Source organism: Argiope bruennichi, chromosome 8 (assembly GCF_947563725.1).
Source record: "Argiope bruennichi chromosome 8, qqArgBrue1.1, whole genome shotgun sequence".
Lineage (NCBI taxonomy): Eukaryota > Metazoa > Arthropoda > Arachnida > Araneae > Araneidae > Argiope > Argiope bruennichi.
In genome coordinates this window covers 96,620,726-96,641,733 of record NC_079158.1, presented here as the reverse complement: position 1 = coordinate 96,641,733, position 21,008 = coordinate 96,620,726, and the positions used below count along the sequence as shown (strand labels likewise).

The following is a 21,008-nucleotide window of genomic DNA, read 5'->3' as shown; positions in this document are numbered from 1 at the left end:
CTGTTCTTGTTCTGGGAACCAATGGAATTTTAATAACTGCCAGCAGAAGCTATCATCATGTTTAAAGTTAGAATAAGTCATTATTGTTTTTTGTTTTTTTGTAGAAGGAAAACTGTTTTTTTATGTAATTAAATTGCAAGTTAGAAATTTTGTTAAACTTTTTAATACATATTTGGAATTTCTGTAAATATTTCTAGTATTTAGTCAAGAAACAATGACATCAAATAAAAGAATAGATTGGAAAGAGAACTAAGATTATTGCGTTACATGAATGTGGTCTTTCCTATGCTCAAATTGCAAGACAGGTGGGTAGTTCAGTGACTACATCTGGAGTCCGAAAGTTTTGTTTACGATATCAGGAGATAAATTTAATAAAAAATAAAGCAGGAGGGTCTAAAAAGGTGCATCATATCTGTTAATGACTGAAGAATAAAAAGACCATGTCCCCAAAATAGAAGAAAGTCATCAGAGACCTTCAGAAATCAATTGAATGATGCTGGTGTTTCTGTCAGTTCCAGAATAAAGATTATTAGATGTTGGATTAAGAGATAGAATTCCTCAAAAAATGCCTTATCTCAATTTACAGCAGCCCATAAAAAGATTACAGTGAGCAAAGGAACACATTAATTGGACAGATGATCAGTGGTCGCAAGTTATACGGAGTAATGGAACAAATATATCGTTTGGTAGTGATGGTGAAAATATGTAAGACGTATAATAGGCAAAGAGCTACATCCTGACTGCATTCAGGCAACTATGAAAAACTCAGTGTTATTATTTAGTCATGCATGTCAGCAGATGGTATTGCACTCCTCCGTGTTTTCGATGAGACATTAAATGCAAGAAAATACATTGACACTATTCTAGAGACAAAACTGACACCTCCCATCAGTCATCTCTTTCCCAACAATGCATCCTTTATTTTCCAGCAGGATTCAACTCTTTGCCACACAGCAAATATATTGAAAGAGAGGTTTAGTACAAAGAGCATTGAATTATTATCATGGTCAGAAAACAGTTCTGGCATGAAAATTATTGAGAATTTACAACACTGTTTGAAAACTTTTGTACATATGAAGCGTTCATCAAATAAAAGAAATTAATTGAATCTATAATTGCTACCTGGCATCGTACAATAATGAAGGAAGTGCTTAAAACTCTCGTCAGCTCAATGAAACATTGGTGTGAAGCTATAATAAAAAAATAATGGCTAACCTACTAAGTACTGATAACTCACTACAGTCATCAGCATCTAATGTATCTCGATAATTATTGCAGCTCAATTTTTTGTATTGCAAATATTTGAAACTTGCCTTTTGTATTGAAATCAGCATTAAATTCTCTTTAAATTGATATGTAAGGGTTTGCATTTTATGAAACATTACATTTTTTTTATAAGCATACAAAGTAAGAAAAAAAATTCAAAAGTATCCACAATTTTGGCCACCTCTGTATATTATATATATATATATATATATATGCATGCAAAATTTGATAAATATATACAAAAAATTACTTTGCTCTTTTCCTCCTTAAGTTTCATATCAAGGTCCTTGACTTTTGACACAGCATCCAGTAACTCACTTTGCAGTTGTATAGATTTCTTTTCCATTTCCCAACAAGCTGAATTCAGCTCATCAATTATCTTTGCTTTTTCAGCATTATCCAATTTCAAATTTTCATTTTCTTTCACAACATCTAACATTTGCTCTAAATCTTCTCTGCTTTCACTTTTGTCTTTTGCAGAATCCTGAAGTGATTCAGAGCTTACCTGTTCATCTTTTCCATCCTGGAAGAATTAAAGAAGATATTCTGCTTTAAGAAAGAGTTAATGATTAAAGAGAAAAGATAAGGTATTTAGTATAAATACAAAAACATATTATTGATATAAATTACAAGTATTCTTCCAAGGAAAGTTAAAGTTTTAAGCTATTAAAAGAGCCTTTCACATTCTATTGCCAGTTATGAATAATTAGGATGTTAATGAAAATGTTAAATACTATACAAAAGGAAATAAAAGTTTGACGAAAATTTATAAGTCTATTCAATACAAAACAAAAGAATCAATTCAAAATACAGTAGTAAACAACATAATCATGAACTGTTGATGTAAGATCACTGAAATTATGTGATAATAGGAGTGGAAAAATGAAATAATCTTTATGCATTAAACATATCTTTCATGATAAACTACATTTCAAGATAAAAATTGAAGTTATATATCCAATAAACTTATTAACTACACCAATCTTGATAGCAATAAAAAATAAAAACAATATTGAAAGAAATATATAAATATGCATTAGACTTATTTTTTTAAAAGTTTTGTGATAGTGTGCTTCCTACAGTTCTTCATCAGTGTACTTTCTAGCTACTACATCATATCACAAGAAATGCCCATATTTAAGGTATTTTCCAGCAATTCAATATTTTTAAAAGCCGCTTCGAAAGCAATTACTCCCCTTAAGCATTATTTCAACATCACTGATCTGACATACCAGCTGAATGAAAAAATAACTCAATACCCTTTTAGTTGTCAGCATGTTGAAAATGATAAATAAAATTTTGACTAAAATACAAATAAAAAAATATTTCATATCATCAAAGCTATTTAATCAGTTTGCAGTCTCTAGTGATAATAACTATAATATTGCATGGATTGATATTTATTTGACCTCAACGAATTATTAAAAGCAAGAAAATACTACCTAATAACTGTGAATATTATAAAGTATATATTAAATTATTATCAAGTTTTATTAATTTTGAATCCACTAGATAAGGTAAAATATCAAATACTTTAATGTCCAGGACAAAAAAGTTTATTGTAGCAGAATTTTTTTTATATACAACCTATAATTAAAAATACAATGAACTAGATAGTCTCTAAAAGTCTGATCATAAGTTCTTGAAAGTTTACTTAATTGGCAATGTTTGGTTGCAACGTTAAGATTTCCAATCCAAATAATAGTTTACAAACATTTATAAGACTTTCAGAGCATAGATGAATCATTGAAATCTAAGAAACATTGCAAAGAAGTAAATTCATGTGATATAACAGATATATGTTATATATAACAATGCATGTCACCTAAACATGTATATTAAATATTTATTTACATGTTTACAAGTGCAAACATGTATTTTGTTATACAGTATGCAGGCATTTGGCCCCAAGTAACTAAGTGTTTATATTTTCCACACTTTTTGAGAAGAAAATGCAATACTGTTAAATTTTGAGTGGGTAAAATGCAAAAGAAATGGACAAAAAACTTTATTGCTTAACAATCCAGCAAATTGATTACATTAATAAGAGAATAACTTCCACAAAATATATTTTTGATTTTTGACACACAAAAAAACTGAGGTTCAAAATACATTAATATACATTCCACAGAGTAGTTATTTTTGCTATGGAATGCAAAAACAAAATATTCCTCCAATGGTTTATACAAGAAAGATTAGATAGTAAGGTTTAAAAAAAGGTTTCTATACAAAAATCCCGCTCTATTACAATAGAAAACCTAAAAATATTACTGTAGACAGATTTCTGTGTAGTGGAATGTAAAAACCATTTCATACTTTGAAAAAGTTAAAAACTCATTAGATTTTTTTAAAAAAATTCTTTATTATTTCCACACGAAACAATGGAAAACACCATTAGATAATAAATATATATAAAAAAAACACTATATTATTTCAGAATAAAAGCAATGCATATAAAAAAATGCAAATGTTACAAACATGCATATTTATATAAACAGTATAATATGTGGCAAAAGACAATGATATTGAAAATATCAATCATTTTTTAAGTAGAAATATTAAAAGATAACTATCTTGGACAAGTTTAATTTCTGGAATGTGGGAAAAATTACATTTTACATAATTCTCTAAAATTTATAACAATTTCAAAAAATAAATAGCAATTTTAATAAAATAAAGTCCTGGATAAAAACTTATGTTTGTACATAAAGGACTTGAATTAAAATCATAGAGAATGTGGCCTATTATTTAACTAAATAAACATTTTCTTACATGGCCATGCTTGGATTTTTGATGAGATTTTTGTGAAACTTGTGCCAATTCTTCAGAGGATTTACTAATACCAGCTAATTTTTGAAGTTCTTCCATAGAATCCTATACAATAAATGAAAAAATTAGATGCATCAAATTTTAAATATATTACATTTCTAAGAAAACCAGAAAAGTAGAAAAAAATGCACTACAATTACAGAAGTTTCTTTAGAAGAGGGAATAAATTAAAATAAGCACACACGAGCAATTCAAACGAACAAACAAAAGATAACAATGTTATCATATTATAAACATCTTGAAATTAATTTAAATAAAAAAAGATAAAACACGTGAAGTAACATACAGAGTATAAATGCAAATTTATTTTAAAACAATTAAGTAATGTACTATGCTATAAAATGATTTTGGAACTTATAAGCATATAAAAAGTTGCATATTAGCAACTGTATTTGAAAGTATAAATAATGCATGATAATTACTTTTCCATGAACAGAATTGCTTCTTGCCTCCCTTGATGTTCCACCATTAGCAATCATTAACTATAAAAGTTAAATAAGATAATCTTTTAAAAATAAGATATCAAAAACTTTTAAATTTTATATATTTTATTTATATTAAAAGCTTCTCAAAAGAAATCAAGCATATTAAATAAGAACTTAACTAGATTTTTAAAAAATAGATAAGTACAAAATCATTAAATTGCTAACTTTTGTCACATAACTCAGTACAAGAAAGTAGAATAAAGCATATTTGCTATGAATCAGATTTATAATGCATTAATAACTGAGATTGTAAAATTTAACCAAAGTATATATATCCAATTATGGATTAAATTCAGTTTAAAATTGCTACATTTTTATAACAAATAGCAAATATTAACTGCAAGATCTGCAAAAAAATTTTTTAATTCTACATATTACTGAAAATTTAAAGCAGAGATACATTTTCCTCTCAATCACTTTTAAAACCTTCGTTAATTTATAATTATTATTTTATTATTAAAGTTCAACTGCAGCTTTAATTCAATGGCATACAAATTAAAAGGAATTTAATGTGCCCAAAAAATACTAATTTGGCTTAACTGAACAATTATGTGATCTTAAAAATAGAACATTTTATTTTGAAATTCATATTGCTGTACATTTAATCAGACTGATATACTATAATGTTAATGGACTACAATTTAACATCATAAATTAATAAATTTGTAATTCTGCAAAGTATGAAACATTTCAAAACATTTTGTAATATGTAAAGAAATTAGATATTTTTTGCACTACCAAATTATTTTACTTCATATATAATGATTTTAAATACACATGACATCTCTTTGTAGGATGTTTCTTTTTATTAGTCAAGGTATATAAAGAGAGGAGAGGGAAACCATGAGCATTAGAAGGCATATACATTTACATGCTTCATGACATCTGCAGGAGACAGTTTTAGATGTTTCAGAAATGCCAATTTACAACGATACATGAAATGAATAATATTTCCCAGGTATCATTAAATGTCAAGGGGTTAATTAATATACAATGGAAGTAAAGTTAATATTGTATTTAGTAATAAATAAATAAAAATTAAATAACATTAAAAATTAACCAACAAAGCACTTTCGATACACATTGAACAATCTTATTAGATTTCACAAACTTTAAAACCGAATTAATAAAGCAGCATATAACAAACTATTTGATAATGTCTCATTTTGAGTACACAAATTTAAATATTTGTTTAAAATAGAAATAAATGAAGAAAAAAAAAATCTACGCACTTCAGAAAGGGATGCTTTGATATTTTCAACAGCAGCATTTAAGTCCTCTGTTCTGTTTTCCTTGGCAGCCTGAACAGCAGATTGTACAACAGGGCGAAGATCTTTGGGTATCATTTCAGTATCTTTGTAATATTTGGACACAAGACCTTGAATAGCTAGACTACTCTTTTCTACTTTTGTTTTTAGGGCTTTGTTTTTAGTTGAGAGTTCATCCACTTGAGCATTTAGAAGCTGTAAAAAATAAAAAAAGATAAAATTTATTTAAAACTCATGAAAAATAAAACTAGATAGCAAAAGTTTTTCATAGATATATTGCAAACCTCAATATTTTGATCCTTTTCAGCCAAGATTAGGGTCAAATCTTTATTTGATTTTTGTAAAATTTCATTTTCATCTTTCAGTAGCCTTAATTCTTGTTCAGAGGGACGCTAAAAAGAAATGGGGAAAAAATGAATATAATAAAAATTACAAGCATCGAAAATAAGTAAAAATATATTGAATTCTGTAAATAAATTTTCATATATTCTCAATTTTAAACTGTAATGTGGAAAAAAACTGATAAATCTTAAAGCAACTTAAATATTTTAGAGAAAATAGGTCAGAAATTAATAAATGAATTAGATATCACTTCAACTTCTAACATGCATATCCTCTTAGTTATCCATATGCTATCTAACATGTGCTGAAGCCAAAGTGCTGTAACTTCCCTGAAGTCTTCCTGTCTAAAATTATACAAGTTCACAGTGCTTTTAAACAACCTCTTTTTCCTGCTTTTTACCTCTATATTCCAAATGCAGTATTGTTTGATCATGTGCCAAATACAGAAACCTTGACAATAGCCTAAAATTGAACTCTGGCCATTGTCAGCATAAAAATATGATTAAAAACATACTTATTAAAAAATTCTACACTTGCATTCTTTTGCCAAGAAACTATTTAACATAATATATAAGTTAAAAGAGAATGAACAGAAAAACTAAAATTCACAAAAAAAGTAGTATTGCCAAACCTAGAAAAAAACTATCAAATTTAATTTGAATAAGAAGAATTCTAAGATTTGAAGATAAGAACTTTTTGCTGTAGAGAAGAAAGTCAAATAAAAAATGATGTTTAATTTTAAAACATTACATGGTTTTATAATTTTATGTTGCATGTAAGCACAATATGTAATTTTTTATGAAGCACTAAAAAATTCAGAATCAATGGTAACTAAAAATAATGCAAACTGTAGAAATTTATGATATTTTTACTTATGCACTTGCATGTAATATACGAGTATGTTTCTCCCCCCCCCTTCCAGTAAAATTTTAATGAAACTCAAGATTACTTACAGGTGAAAGAGATGTTAATTGTTCTTGAAACTCCTCGAATTTACTTTGCAGTTCTTTTAACTCAGACTCATACTTTTCCTTTTCATCTCTGAAAAAGTAAATTAGGTCCTTTAATTATGGTGGTGAATATATGCAAATATAATCTAAATACATATAAATTTTAACGCATTTATATATCATATAGTATTAATGATTTATAAAGCAAAAAATGTAGCACAGATAAAAAAAAGGAAAACAAAACATTTCAAATTTTAAAATTAATCATAGCTAGTTGAAAATGGCATATAAATCTTCTATTTATATAAATTTAAAGCACAGAATTTAGATTATTAACTTCTTATTTCATTGCTTGATTGATCAGGTTAAAGGTCATTCAAAATCTCTACTGAAATTTGATGATTGTTAGAGGATAGCTTCAAAATATTTGAAGAAACAATGGTGGTAAGCAAATGTAAGACAGCAGGAGTAGTCTCCCTACAACTTTCTCGCATACTCCCTAATGAAGGTGTAATCCCATTAAACCTCTGACAAAGTCATGAACAACATGAATATCCAGACTTTTATTTCCCACACTTAAGTGTTCTATGCTTTGTGATATAGAGAAGGAAACATTACACATTTTGGATGTTTTTTTTTTTTAGACCAAATGCTACATAACTACAATTTTAAGAACATAACATAATGCCATCTTCTGTCCTGGTGCCTATAACACTAAGATGGAAGGAAGGAAAAAAAAATGTTAAAAGATAGAAAGAGACAACAAACCATCCAGGAATCTCCAGAGAGAATCCCATCAGTGTCAAATCCTACACAAATGTATTCAATTTTTGGTGAAGAAATAACTAAATGGAAGGGTCAAGAATACTTAAACAAATGGTGACTATGGGTTGAACTTAAAGAGAAATGAGATTACTAATTGAAAAGGAAAAAAAAAAAAAAAAGATAAATTGCATTGGGAACAAATGTATGACATGTACACACATTGTAGAGTCAGAAATCTATAGGGTCCGTCTGGGTCCTGTGTTTTGATTTCCTTCGCGAGAACTGCACTTTTAAGGGACTTTTGAATGAAAAATTTAATTGATTTTGAAAAGTGGCATTTTGGTCTCAGTTACTGTGTAGTCTTGAAGAGGTCTTGGTATTTAAGAATATGATTTACTATAGAGTGGATCTTGCCGCGTGAAAGGGTATTCGATGCAACTTTCCTGTACCATTCTTCCTCGAGATATGTTTCTGGCCTTCTCATGTGAAATGAGAGAGTCAGTAAGAATTCAGATCCTATCTCCCCACAGCTACAGCAAGAATTGGCCAGATGGAATCTGTGTAGGTATGTCGGGAATGGGCCATGTCCAGCGACAATTTTAAGAACATGATCACATACCTAATTTCATTTTACACTGTGTTTAAATTATTGCATTTACATGCATGAGAATATATAGACAGATGGACAGAAGGTCAACCCATAGTTAGATTTGGTTTGAAATTGGATATGGATCTAAGACACTGTAATTTGCAACTGTCAAATTTTTTGATAATTTCAAATTTTATTTGTCTAATTCTGTACATTTTATGCAAATAATTATTACATACCAGGGGAGCTAGAAAGATAGATTTCCTGTGAATAGATTTCGTTCAAAATTTGATGTAAATCTACAAATTAGATGCAAAACCAAATACCAAAATTCATTCAATTTACTCAAAGTGTTTTTGAAATATTACGTTCACAGACAGACAAAATACCAAAAATGTGTTTTTTCAGATCCAAAAAGATCTAAAGTTTGGGGATTAATCAAATCTTACACTCAAATTTTTTGACAATTACAATACCTTTACTTTTTGTAGTCGGAAATATAAAAATTAGATGTGGCAATTAAAAAAATTTACTAAACTTACAAGGCTTCTTGCAGTTGCTGACATTTACAAGCAAGTTCATTTCGTAAGGTCTCAGTTTCTACCTTCAGTTCAACAATCTGGAAGAAAAAAAATTGTTGCGTGAATAATAGTAAAAACTTAAAGCAAAATAACATGGATTCTTTATCTTTTTGTACAAAAGTCATAACATTTTCATTTAAGAAAATTTCAATACATGGATAATATTAATATGAATTAACAAATCATTTAATACACCCTTTTTTGTTTTTTTTTTAAATCAAAAATTTAAAATACAGACACATAAAGAAGCTGCAAACTTACAACTTGAACACTGTTGTCTTGTTCTTCATTATTAGAACCTTTATTCCTCAGATAATTCTTATTCTTATTATCTTCTAACAGAAACAATCTAAGCTTCAAATCAAAATTTTCTTTCTTTAGCTCTTCTATTGTCTAGTGAAAGAAAAAATTATAAATTACACATGAAACATCCAGTACAGAAATGGCTATTCAATAAAAAGATGACAAATACAAAATTAAAAAATATATATATACCTGTTCATATTCTCTAACAGTGCGAGTACGAGTACCCTGAACAGGAGATGTAAAATCTGCTCTACGAAAGTCTGAGGAGAAAAAAATTAATCCATTAAGTACAGTAGAGAATTTTAATGCATGATTATAATAATTTTTTATATTGAAATTTGAAACAAAAACTACAATTTCTTAGTTCAGAAATTATTATAAAACGTCGATATGTGGATTAAATTTTTTTAAAAATAGATTTCACAGAAAACTGATTACTTTTTTGTTCCAAACAGCAAAGATAAAAATAAGAGGCATACAATGACACAAAGATATTTAATTGAAGGTATTTCTTAATTTAAAAGAAATAACTTTTTAAAAATAATTAGCCATTAAGATCTTTTAAAAGTGGCATTTTATTACACAAGGATTGTTCCCGATCTGATTCTAAATAATAACCATCCTATTTATCTTCCATGTAAAGATTTTCTTCATGATTTTAAATATAAACACGGTGTCAAAAAAATGAAAAAGTGTTTATTATTTTTATTTTCTTAACTATTGCGATTAGACAGATACTTCCAATAGCAAAGTTTCATTAAATAAGGTATCCGAATATATGAAATACTTTGATTTCTGTAAAAGGGGAAGAAAAAAAAAAAATTCAAAAATTAAAATTTTTATACAGCTTCTATAAAGAAAAAGTATCAATGAGTTAAATATTTTTCTTACACTCATCTATTAGGATGTCTATCTGAAAAACCTGTCGAAATATTTAAAAAAATTAATTTATTTACTGAAACACTTATCGATATCTCTGACCGGAGTTTGAGCGAGCCTTTCGTTGTAATTTTCAGGGATACTATACCTATCACGAAAGATTATTAAAAGGGCAAAATCAGAAAATAAAAACTCCTTTTTTAATTTTCATTAAATTTTATTAAAAAATGGTTAGATAATACATTAATTGAAATGCATAAAAACTTGTTCGAAATGAATAGTTTGGATTATTTTTTTGAATTTTTTAAACAAAACTAGTGCGTATACGATCAAGTTTATGAATTGTGACTTAACTACTTAACTGTTTCATTTTCTTTACTATCTAATAAGATGACACCTTCTATTTTGGGAATATTTTCTTCTTTTGATTCAAATGGAAAAATAAATTGAATACTTGACTTATCTATGTATTCGAAGTAATTTTAATATTGAATTATAATCGTTATGAATGGTTTATTTTTTGCTTACAACTATCAAAATTCGATAAATCGATGCACATATGGCACTCGGGCAAAATAGTTAAGCGGTTAAAGGCTGCTTTTTTTTTTTTTTTTTTTTCCCTTATGTACAGTAGACTCCCGATTATACGCGGGCGGGTTATCCGCGCTTGCCGCACAAAGGTTTTTTTTTTTTTTTTTTTTTTTGACTGATTTTTTCAAAAAGGTGCAGTTTTACAGTTATGCTTTTGCAATTACATAATACATTACAGTATTAAAACAGTACATATGTATTCATTTTTCTGTGTATCCTTGGCGCCTCTCTTAAATACTAAGCACTTTACTGTTTTCATTAGCAAAATGCATTTTAGGTTAGTTTTGAGTGATATACTAAAATATTAAGCGTTAGTTAAACATTTCCTTCTGTTTATTTTACGTTTTATTGTACATAAAACGATTTTTCAAAGTTGGAATGACTGATTTCTTTTTTGCTATACCCGTTTTTAGCTTTTTTCGGATTATCCGCGATTTTTGTTATCCGCGACGGTCGCGCCACCCAATTCCGCGGATAATCGAGAGTGTACTATATCAGCAAAGACTAAGAGCATGTACTACGCAAGTTAATTCGTCTCTTAATTCAGACATAATGACAATCAAAATCAACCGAATATATCGGTCATCATTTAGCATATGACTGAATGAAATGCAGCCAACCAAAGGTTTCTAAAAATACCACACTATACGTTTATAGGGAGGGGGGGGGGATCACGAAGAAAGGATTTTTGCAGCTGCAAAATGAGACAGATTTGGAGATAAATGTTTTTATCTCGATTAAACTTACATTAGTTTGTCCAAATTGCAATTTTTGGAAAAGAAGTAATTAAATGTTGTAATAGCCCATAATCTTTACAAATTACTGTGTGGATGTCAGTTATTACACTGAAATAAAAAATAATCTCTACGGTTTGGAATATTGAGTTTTGGACTGACTACACACTAGCATGAGAGTAACTAGAAAAATAAACCAAGTATCAATTATAAGGTTCTGCAGTTTAAACCGTTCTATAAACACACTACCTAGAAGAATGCCGGGAATTCGAAAAATGACGCTTATATTCTTCTATAGCTAAACCTGTATTACGATTATATATGACATAAATCGTCAGCATATCCACACATGCCTAAACTACTGAATAGCGCAGAAGTGAGAGCAAAGAATTTTATTTTCTTGCTCGACATTCTAATATTTCTTTAAAATATCTTAAATGTTTAATGTCTCAAGTTTCTTTTTCCCTTTATAAAGTTGAAGCTGCAACTGTCGACTAATTAAAGAGAACAAGATTATGCGTGATTAGCGAATTTCTTTCAAGTCATGATGATTAGATGATGTATTACTAGACAGATAATTAAATAAAGCAGTTTATGCATTCTTTATTAAATTTGTATTTCTGAAATAAATATTTTTATCTAAATTTGTGATTAGTCTCTTAAAATTTAACATAACTGTCAATTTCATGGATAGAAAGTGAAAGTTTCGAAGCGAAAAGTTGTGTGCGTATGCATTGGAAAGTTGGTGTTTTCTTGCATTTGATGGGGATAAAAAAAAAACTTACCCGAGGTTGTAGACGGAACAGCGTCCATTACATCCGTAAGATGAGCAGGATAGGTACTAAAAAGAGAAAGAAAAAAAAAATCATTAAACCACGTTCAAATCAAATCAAATAGTGTATAAAAAATAATTAACAGTCTAGTAAAAATCTGATATTCAACAATTAAAAATAAAAGATATCTTAATTATACGATTATGAAAATAATAATTAAACATTTCATAAACAAAATTTTAAATTAAAAATCTACATGTTTTGCACTACAAAGTGCTTTGCACTTATAACCGTTATTCAAATTCCAATAAATTCACATCTGCACTTATTTCCGTCTCGAAACATAGTATCATCTTCAGAAGAATTCCACACGTAATAGGAACAATTTCATTCTTCAAAAATGACAGATACAATTGGATAAGTACTCTAATTCCATGAAAAGGATCATTTCGGGCAATATAGCGCATTCCTCGGATATAGTTCATAAGTATGATAGTTTTTTTTTTTAAAACAAGATTCCAACATTTTTTCATTTGCGCCTCCTTATATGGTAGCGAAAAAAAAAAAAAAAAATGTTTACTCCAAAATTAATGCATTGAATCCTTATTACCTAATTAATACTGCAAAGAAATTAATTAAACTCTAGATGATTTTTTTTATAAATATTCTTCTTGTAAATGAAGAATATAAATATTTTTACTACATAATAACTTGTAAATTTAAAATAATTATAAATATGAAAAAAAAAAACCTTTAATATATAATATTTTTAATATATATAAACGTTAATATATAATATTAAAAAGAACTGTTCACCCCAAAATCATATAAGAATCCAATGTTTAAATTAATGATACAAAGAAATTAATTGAACTCCAAACGATTTTTCATAAACATGTTTTTTGTAAATGAAGAATCTGAAAAATAGATGCTGAAATAACTTTTGAGTCCAGAACATTACTCTATTGAAATAGGTTACATTTTTATTATATTTACTATAAGAAATTTTGTAAAACATTGAAAAGATAGGAATTATTTAACAAAAGTTATTTTTAAATTCAACTTCAAAACATTCGTTTTGGTGGTAAATCTATTAAGAAAATAGCATTAACATTCTAAAATAATCACTAGAATAAATTCTTATTGTAAATAGTATAAGAAAGCTGTATTTTAAGGTAAATCTGTTGCAGACAAATCAATATATTATTTTTATTTATTTATTATCATTTTATTCGCTTTCAATGATCAATAAATCAAACTAATGATTTCTTCGATTAAAATAGCGCCAATTAATAAAACCAGGGGGGCCTCCCCAAACTTTCCAGCATACTCTCTAATACATTTGTCATGCCACAGAACGCCTTACATGGCATTCACATACAATAGTTAAGAAATATTAATTTCTGGCATAAATTTAGCATTTTTATTGAATCAATTGTGTCATTCTTGGCGAATTTTTTGGCGTTTAATCCCTGACATGCGTTAATAATATCCAAAAAACGTATTTATGCTATGGATGCTTTTTTCTCAACAGATTGAAACAAAATGTTGCGCTTGTAGTCACAAAATCCCTTGCCAAATGAGATACATTTGAATCATTGTGTTTTGGAACTATCGCGTTTACATGTTTCTGAAAGTACAGTCCGACATACCGTCCACCCGTAATTGGATTTGGCTCAAAATTCGATAGGTTCCATAGTATAGATGTTAAACTTGTGTACCTAATCTTATTTATCAAGCTCTCACTGTTTTGTAATTTATCATGTTAACTTATATTCAAACAGCCAGATATAAGAACTTCCACTAACAGATTTTACTCAAAATTTGATAAAAGTAATTATCTTTGTCGACTGACGGACATTTTCCGTCAGTCGACAAAGTTTTGAATTATCGCCATTTTCCAAAAATGCGTTTTTCGAAATCAGGGGGATCTAAAACGTGGAGATTCGTCAAAATCTCGAGTTCGAATCTTTTGAGGATTACTATACTTTCTCAATACTATGAATATGAGAAAGTAATAATTGATCATACGTAATTTATTTCATCTGTATGTGAATGATATCATTTCATGAGCTAAGATAATATTTTTCCTTTTATGCAAGTATGCCATATGAAGATATTTTGAAAAAGGTGCACTTGATGAAAAAGGCCTAAGAAAATTAGTAATACAAAAAACTGATGGAATTAAACAGCATATTTCGATTCAGAAGACATCTAATGTCATAACTGGTTTGCGTTTCAAAATAAATTATTTACAAATATCTCAACGCAAATATGACCTTCTTTAATACTAAAAAATAAACTTAACTAATGTCTAATTATTTTTATCTTTGACTTTGAAAAGACAACCCGAGATGAACTGCAGACAAAATCCTCTTTTTCGTTCCATTCAAAAACTGCTGCAAACATTTCGCAAGCAGACGGGACGTAAGAGGAGAAACTACATCTGTCGTCTTCTATAAATAGAAATCTCCCTCCCTACAAGTCCCTTGCATGTTGCTTCATCCCCAAATCTGCGACTTCATAAAAACAGTTGAAACGGTAGTGGGGGAGTTTCCGAGGAAACCTAGCATGAGTGGGCGTCAGAGAAAGTAGCTCCGCAAATATATCCGTTTACATTTCGGATTTACCTATGAAAGAAGTGTGAAAAAGGCCCATCTTTTATGGAAAAGAAGAATAGGAGACAGATTAGGGATATAAGATAATAGCAGGGAATATGAGAATTCTCCATTTTTACTCTCGCTTTAATGGAATGCAATGATGTTTGGGGCTATTAAGTTAAATCAGGACTCTTCGAATGAATCAGTTATCTAAGTTATCAGGACAAATTATCAGTTACCAGGACTAATCAGTTATCTTTCATATACAAAGACGGTATTTGAGAACCTTATTCAATAGTAGGCGGGAAAAATGTAACAAAAATAGTTGGGTCAACCAATATTTCACTGTAATTTCAAAAAACTTATTAGCTCATGAACCAGCGGGAGTGGTCTCTATAAAAGTTTCTCGCGTGCTTTTTAATCAAGATGTTATCCCAGAAAACGCTTTCGATTACACTGGCGTACAATAATTATGAAATATTAACCTTTGGCGTGAATTTAGCACTTTTACTGGATCTTATTGGCGATTAATCCCTGGCTGGTGATTAAACGTATCCAAAAAAATCGAGTTTGGATTCGAGACGCGTTCTTCCCAACCGAATTAAAACAAAAATTTCACACGAAACTACATTTGTAGTCACAAATTCCCATACCAAATTTGATACACTTAAGTCGTTCCGTTGAGTTATCGTAATGACATATTCTGAAAGCACAGACCGATAGACATTCAGCCCCTTGTTGGATCTGATTTTGATAGGTGTCTCCTCTATAGGTGATAAATCGATGTACAGAATTTAATCGATATAGCTCTCTGCGTTTTGTAGTTAACTTATAATCGAATAGTCGAACAGACGGAACTTCTGAACAGATTTTGCTCAAAACTAAACAGAAATCTACAAATTTCGTGTAAAGACTATATACCAAATTTCAACCGTCTAGCACTGAGCGTTTTTGAATTATCTTTGTCACAGACAGACAAACAAACATTTTCCAAAAATGTGTTTTTCGAATTCAGGAAGATATAAAACGTGGAGCTTTGTCAAACTATCGAGTTCGAATTTTTTTGACGATGGCAATACTTTCTCTATACTTCGTATACGAGGAAGTAAAAAGGTACACGTATACTTGGTAAGAAACCAATCCACACCAATCCATTTTTACAAAGAGCTAATACAAATTTACAAATACAAAAAGCAAAAATGAAGCATTTCTCATTGAAAAAAGTTTACAAAATTACTCTTCTTGTATGTTCATTTTATGAGTGTAGGACCTTCCTCTAAATGTAAGGACATATCTTTGGCAACAGATGAAGAAAAATAAAAATGCAATCTGCAAAGCGTCTGCGAGGAAAAGAAATTTAATGACACCCACAGATACTAAGCATCACAAAACTGCTCACAGTCGAAAAAGGAATCATTATTCTCATTTTGCAAATGCAAATATTGGTCCCGTTGCCCTTTAGATGTACATATTGATTACTAATGCTTTCACATAGTTTTTCATATTTTTTATACATGATAAACTCCATATTTATAACGTGACTCACTATTTTAAGAATTTTGCTTAATACAAATAAATTTCGATTCCATCTAGTTCGGATTAGAGAATTCTTATGTAATGATATTAAATGAGTCGAAGCACTCCAAAGTACTTAGTATCTTTTTCTGTTAATTATTGGTGTGCTTTCATATCAAAATAATCGGATATATTTGATTTATTTTTTGAAAAACCAAGTAGCCTATCCAGTCAAGAAATTTTATAAACAAATAATTAAAATTAACTTAAAGTATGGCATATCAAGCAACATTTCTAAAACAAATACTTAATATGGACGGAAACCAAACGCATAAAATTTTACAACTTGTTAAAGAGAGAAAGAGAGAGAAAAAAATGCTGCTAGCAGCTGAGGAGATGATTCATACTAGGCAGAGGAACAGCCAACAATAACAAGAGAGAAACTAATGACGATGGATTTAGGCACCTGAAAAAACGCGTTAATCTATGCGTTTATGAGCTTGTTATGAATTATAATCTAAAAATAAGTTGGATAAGATACACTCAGCACTTTCTTTACTTCTGCGGAAGCAAAAAATTTTTGTGAGTGAAAACAGGGTCCTTATTATTCTTATTATTGTTTGAGAAGGGGATCGTACGTCATTATTTAAAATTTTCTTGCACTATTTCAATTCATTTTTATATTTTTCTTTATAATTTGTAGTTGTCGCTATTGTATGGTATATGTATAAAACTGCTATATGAAACCACAATATCAGAATGATTGAAAGCGATATATTTTATTCTTGATCGTGGTCATTCCACTTAATCTAGTATGTCTAACCAAGTAAATGAGCTGATGACACAAGGTAAAAAAAAAAGTGTAGTCTCTTCTAATGATAAAAGTGACCGTTCAGCACTTGAAGATTTGAAATAAAAGTTTGATTCAGTTCCACTATATTAGGCAGGAGGACAGACTTTCTGTTGGACATTCAGAAGTAAAGCATAAAACTTTTCAGCAGCCATCTCTATCATAGCGAGAAATTGCTTGTTAAATGGGAAATGGTCAACCAGATTTTGAATAATGGTGCCCTACTACTACAAAGTACATGTAGAAAATGGAGTCTATGACCTTCCATCGATTTACCTATATCAGCTATATTATGACTTTACCCACGAGGTCACAAGTGAACTATATTTTAAACTGCATTGTTTGATATAAAAAAATGGCAGATTAGTGATCGAAATTTTTTGTTTTAGTGTTAAATTTTACAGAAAAAAAGGAAAAGAAATATTCCAAATCGTAGTTTAACATAAAATTTAATTTCAAAATTGGGAAACAAATGCGATTGTATTGTAAACAGTTGAAATATGACTGACATCAATGCACATAATGTAAGTTCAATATTAAATGAATATTGGAAATAAAATTTGAATACATAATTACATGACACCGGAGATTCCACAGAATATGGCATGTTCTATTTCAGATATTTTTAGAGCATTATATTAAGGTTAAACAAAGAGAGAGAGAGAGAAAGAAAGAAAGTAAAAAAGAAGAGGAACATATATTTTACTAAATCATTCGGAATAATATTACTACACAGTTTTCACACGAGTGAAAAAAAGGCACCACAAAATTCGGTCGTTGACTTTGAAAATTTAAAAGCTATTATTTTTATACTATTTTCAATAATGAATATTTTCTACATGCCATATAAGTGTACAATAATGACGGACAATACGTGTACAATAATAAAATCGTAACCATTTTGCACCGGATCAACGGATTTGATGCTTCGATTTTGAAATGGGGCAAAAAGAAAGATCAAATATTATTATTGAGAATAAATTGTATTTAAAATGTGAAGGAAATCGATAACATTGTTTTTTTTTCTATAATTTTTAATCAAATAAAAGATTATGGCAGATCTCTATACAAATAAAACGCCAAATCACGTAGCACAGAAATTGGCCTTATTGCTTATTGTTGAATGACGACAGTCAAATGTAAGCGAACCATCGTACGAAAATTTCAAACTACTTCATTGGAAGCTTTTACAGCTTTATTTAATTTAAGGCTTCGTTTAGCTAATTAATGGAACTGCAAAATATTACTAAAATGTTTGGAAAAGGTTTCAAGGTATCAAGAAAAGCTTCATTCAGTCCGAGGAAAGAAATGTAAACAAAATCACATTATTATGACTTATTGATGGTCATGGCGAAAGCTAGTCTCACTGGAAATTGCACCTTTTCCAATATATCTGCTCTGCATCGTTTTCTGAATCGGTAGTAATAAGTGGTATATGAACAATTGTATCTTTGTTGTGACGCACCAATAGCTCAACACACAAAATGTAGCACTCATTCTGATCACTAACAGAGAACCATCGCATTATTATTTTTTAAAAATGCAGGGTTAACACTTATATTGCTTAGATATGCAGACGATTGCAAGGCCAAGGACGAAAAATTCCGTTATTCTAAAAAGGTAAACAAACCGGATAGCTATTCATTAAAATAGTCATGAACATGCATCTAAAAGTAGAATCAACAAAAACATTACTCTTAAATTCATTTGATGTTAAGTAACGCTTTACTTTTCTTTTTCGTCACCGTTTTCACCATCAAGAGCAATATAAATACTTGCATCAAGTGTAATAAAATTCTTAAAAAGTTTCATTAACTATTACAAACAATACTGACAAAACAAACTTCAGGTGACTTGTTATCTATCAATCAGACAGCGAAAAAAACTCAATGTTTACATGATTTTTATATATAACAGAGGTAAATAGCTAAAAAGATCGAATTTTTTTTCCTGGTATACTATATTCAGATTTGCAGATGATTCGTGTAGAAATTGTAATTTTCTTAAAATTCTACACTGAGAATTTGAAATCTAAACATCTAAAACTCAACAATTTCCAATTAATTGATAGACCTTAGATTTTGCATCTAAAAACTTTGTATGTTGTCAAAGAAAACCTAAATATAACCCTATCCTATAAATACTCATGAAATTTAAGAGGTCAACATTCAAGTACAGTTAACAATTAAAGATCGAAACAATGAATACTTTGATTACACAATAGTAATGCTTCTGAATCAACGACGGAAAATCTGATTACTTGTTACATGTTTGGCAATTTTCCCACAGTATAAGTCTCCAACTTTTGAATGAATAATGATACACTCAAAAAAACACGTGAAATAAAATTAAACACATGATTAATTCCATACAAGGGTAGATAATGTAGTCAGAATTATGAAACAAGGCACTTCCATGTGCATACATCCGTAAAATGCGTGGTAGCAGATTTCGAATCGCAGTCCATCTCACATTAAAAGACTGACCTTGACTCTCATAGATAGTCGAACACCAAGGGCAGCTGTAAATGCAAATCGTAAGAGCAAGCTAACCAAAAATTTAAGGTTGATCCTCTGCCAAATAGAATACCCAAACACGTCAACCCATCACGCTGAGCTTGCTTAATATTTGCCAACTCAGTGACACGCGGCCAGGTTATTTCTAGGTTAGTTAGGAAGAGAGAATGTAGGCACTCAAGTATTGATCCACATTTAGGTGCGATAAAACAGCACTTATAGAGCGATGGTCCGAGCAAGTGACGTTTTAAAAGCTTTATTAAGCTCTCTATCGGGATAAGGAGGAAGGTTACGAAAGAAATAAGATGCAATGACCATTATGGACAAAGGAAGTGCTTGGGTGGCAGACTTGATGACTCAGCGTAAAAGCTGTTTTCTTCTGTCTGTCTGTTAAACAAGTGCTCCTTTATTTTGATAAAAATAATTAAGGAGAAAAATACCAAGTCGAGAGTGTCAAATGCTGTTGAGTGAGTGATTAAGATGTTTAAACCTATCTTAAAGGGACAGTGGACTTTCAGAAAAGCAATAGATGACGAAAATATGAAATGTTCTTTTTATTGTTGTAAGACCAAAATATACGCTTATATTTAACTAAAATAGAGCTAGAAAATGTATTTAATGTTCGATAAAATGAATATCAGAAGGGCTTAGAGGAATACATGTATTTTAAATGACCTTTTCTCAAAACGTTGCAATATTTATATTCAAATATCTTTCAAATATTCCATGAGCCTTAAATTTTTGTGGAAATTAAATAAAATTGATAAGGAAATTTTGTTAAACATTACATTTTTCAAAAAACTAGTCAAAATACAACAATTTTGTGTTTTTTTTTCCAGCAAAACACAAAATTCTTATTAAAATGTGCGCTAGTTAAAAATTAATTTTTAATTAGAATTATAAAATCATACTCGGTTTTGTTCCAAAAAATTTATACCGGAAAAAGTAGAAGAAGAAAATTAAAAATTAATTAGCCATCAATATTTTGAAAATTATATATTATTTTTAAAAAATGTACTTTTCTCTTTAAATGTTTTTTTTTTTTTTTTGATATTCAACTTATTTATATTTTAATACACATGAATAAAAAATATCATAAGTGAATAATTCGTAAAAATGTATGATAGAGTTGATCGCCCCCTTAAAGCAAATAAATTGATGTATGGCCA

At 29.1% G+C, this 21,008-nt stretch overlaps 1 protein-coding gene across 5 annotated transcripts in view; it reads right to left on the bottom strand.

Annotated features, from left to right (window-relative positions):
- Positions 1 to 21,008, bottom strand: part of LOC129981350 (putative leucine-rich repeat-containing protein DDB_G0290503) — a 98,943-nt gene that overhangs the window by 19,981 nt on the left and 57,954 nt on the right. For all 5 annotated transcript variants that reach the window (XM_056092170.1, XM_056092168.1, XM_056092172.1 and 2 more), the window contains exons 2-11: positions 12,371 to 12,426; positions 9,571 to 9,641; positions 9,337 to 9,468; positions 9,037 to 9,113; positions 7,144 to 7,231; positions 6,133 to 6,240; positions 5,813 to 6,043; positions 4,518 to 4,577; positions 4,039 to 4,140; positions 1,517 to 1,789 (exon numbers count right to left, since the gene is read on the bottom strand). In XM_056092170.1, the coding sequence (XP_055948145.1) occupies positions 1,517 to 1,789; positions 4,039 to 4,140; positions 4,518 to 4,577; positions 5,813 to 6,043; positions 6,133 to 6,240; positions 7,144 to 7,231; positions 9,037 to 9,113; positions 9,337 to 9,468; positions 9,571 to 9,641; positions 12,371 to 12,398 (1,170 nt within the window). In that variant the 5' untranslated portion in view covers positions 12,399 to 12,426. The remainder of the gene's footprint in view (positions 1 to 1,516; positions 1,790 to 4,038; positions 4,141 to 4,517; positions 4,578 to 5,812; positions 6,044 to 6,132; positions 6,241 to 7,143; positions 7,232 to 9,036; positions 9,114 to 9,336; positions 9,469 to 9,570; positions 9,642 to 12,370; positions 12,427 to 21,008) is intronic.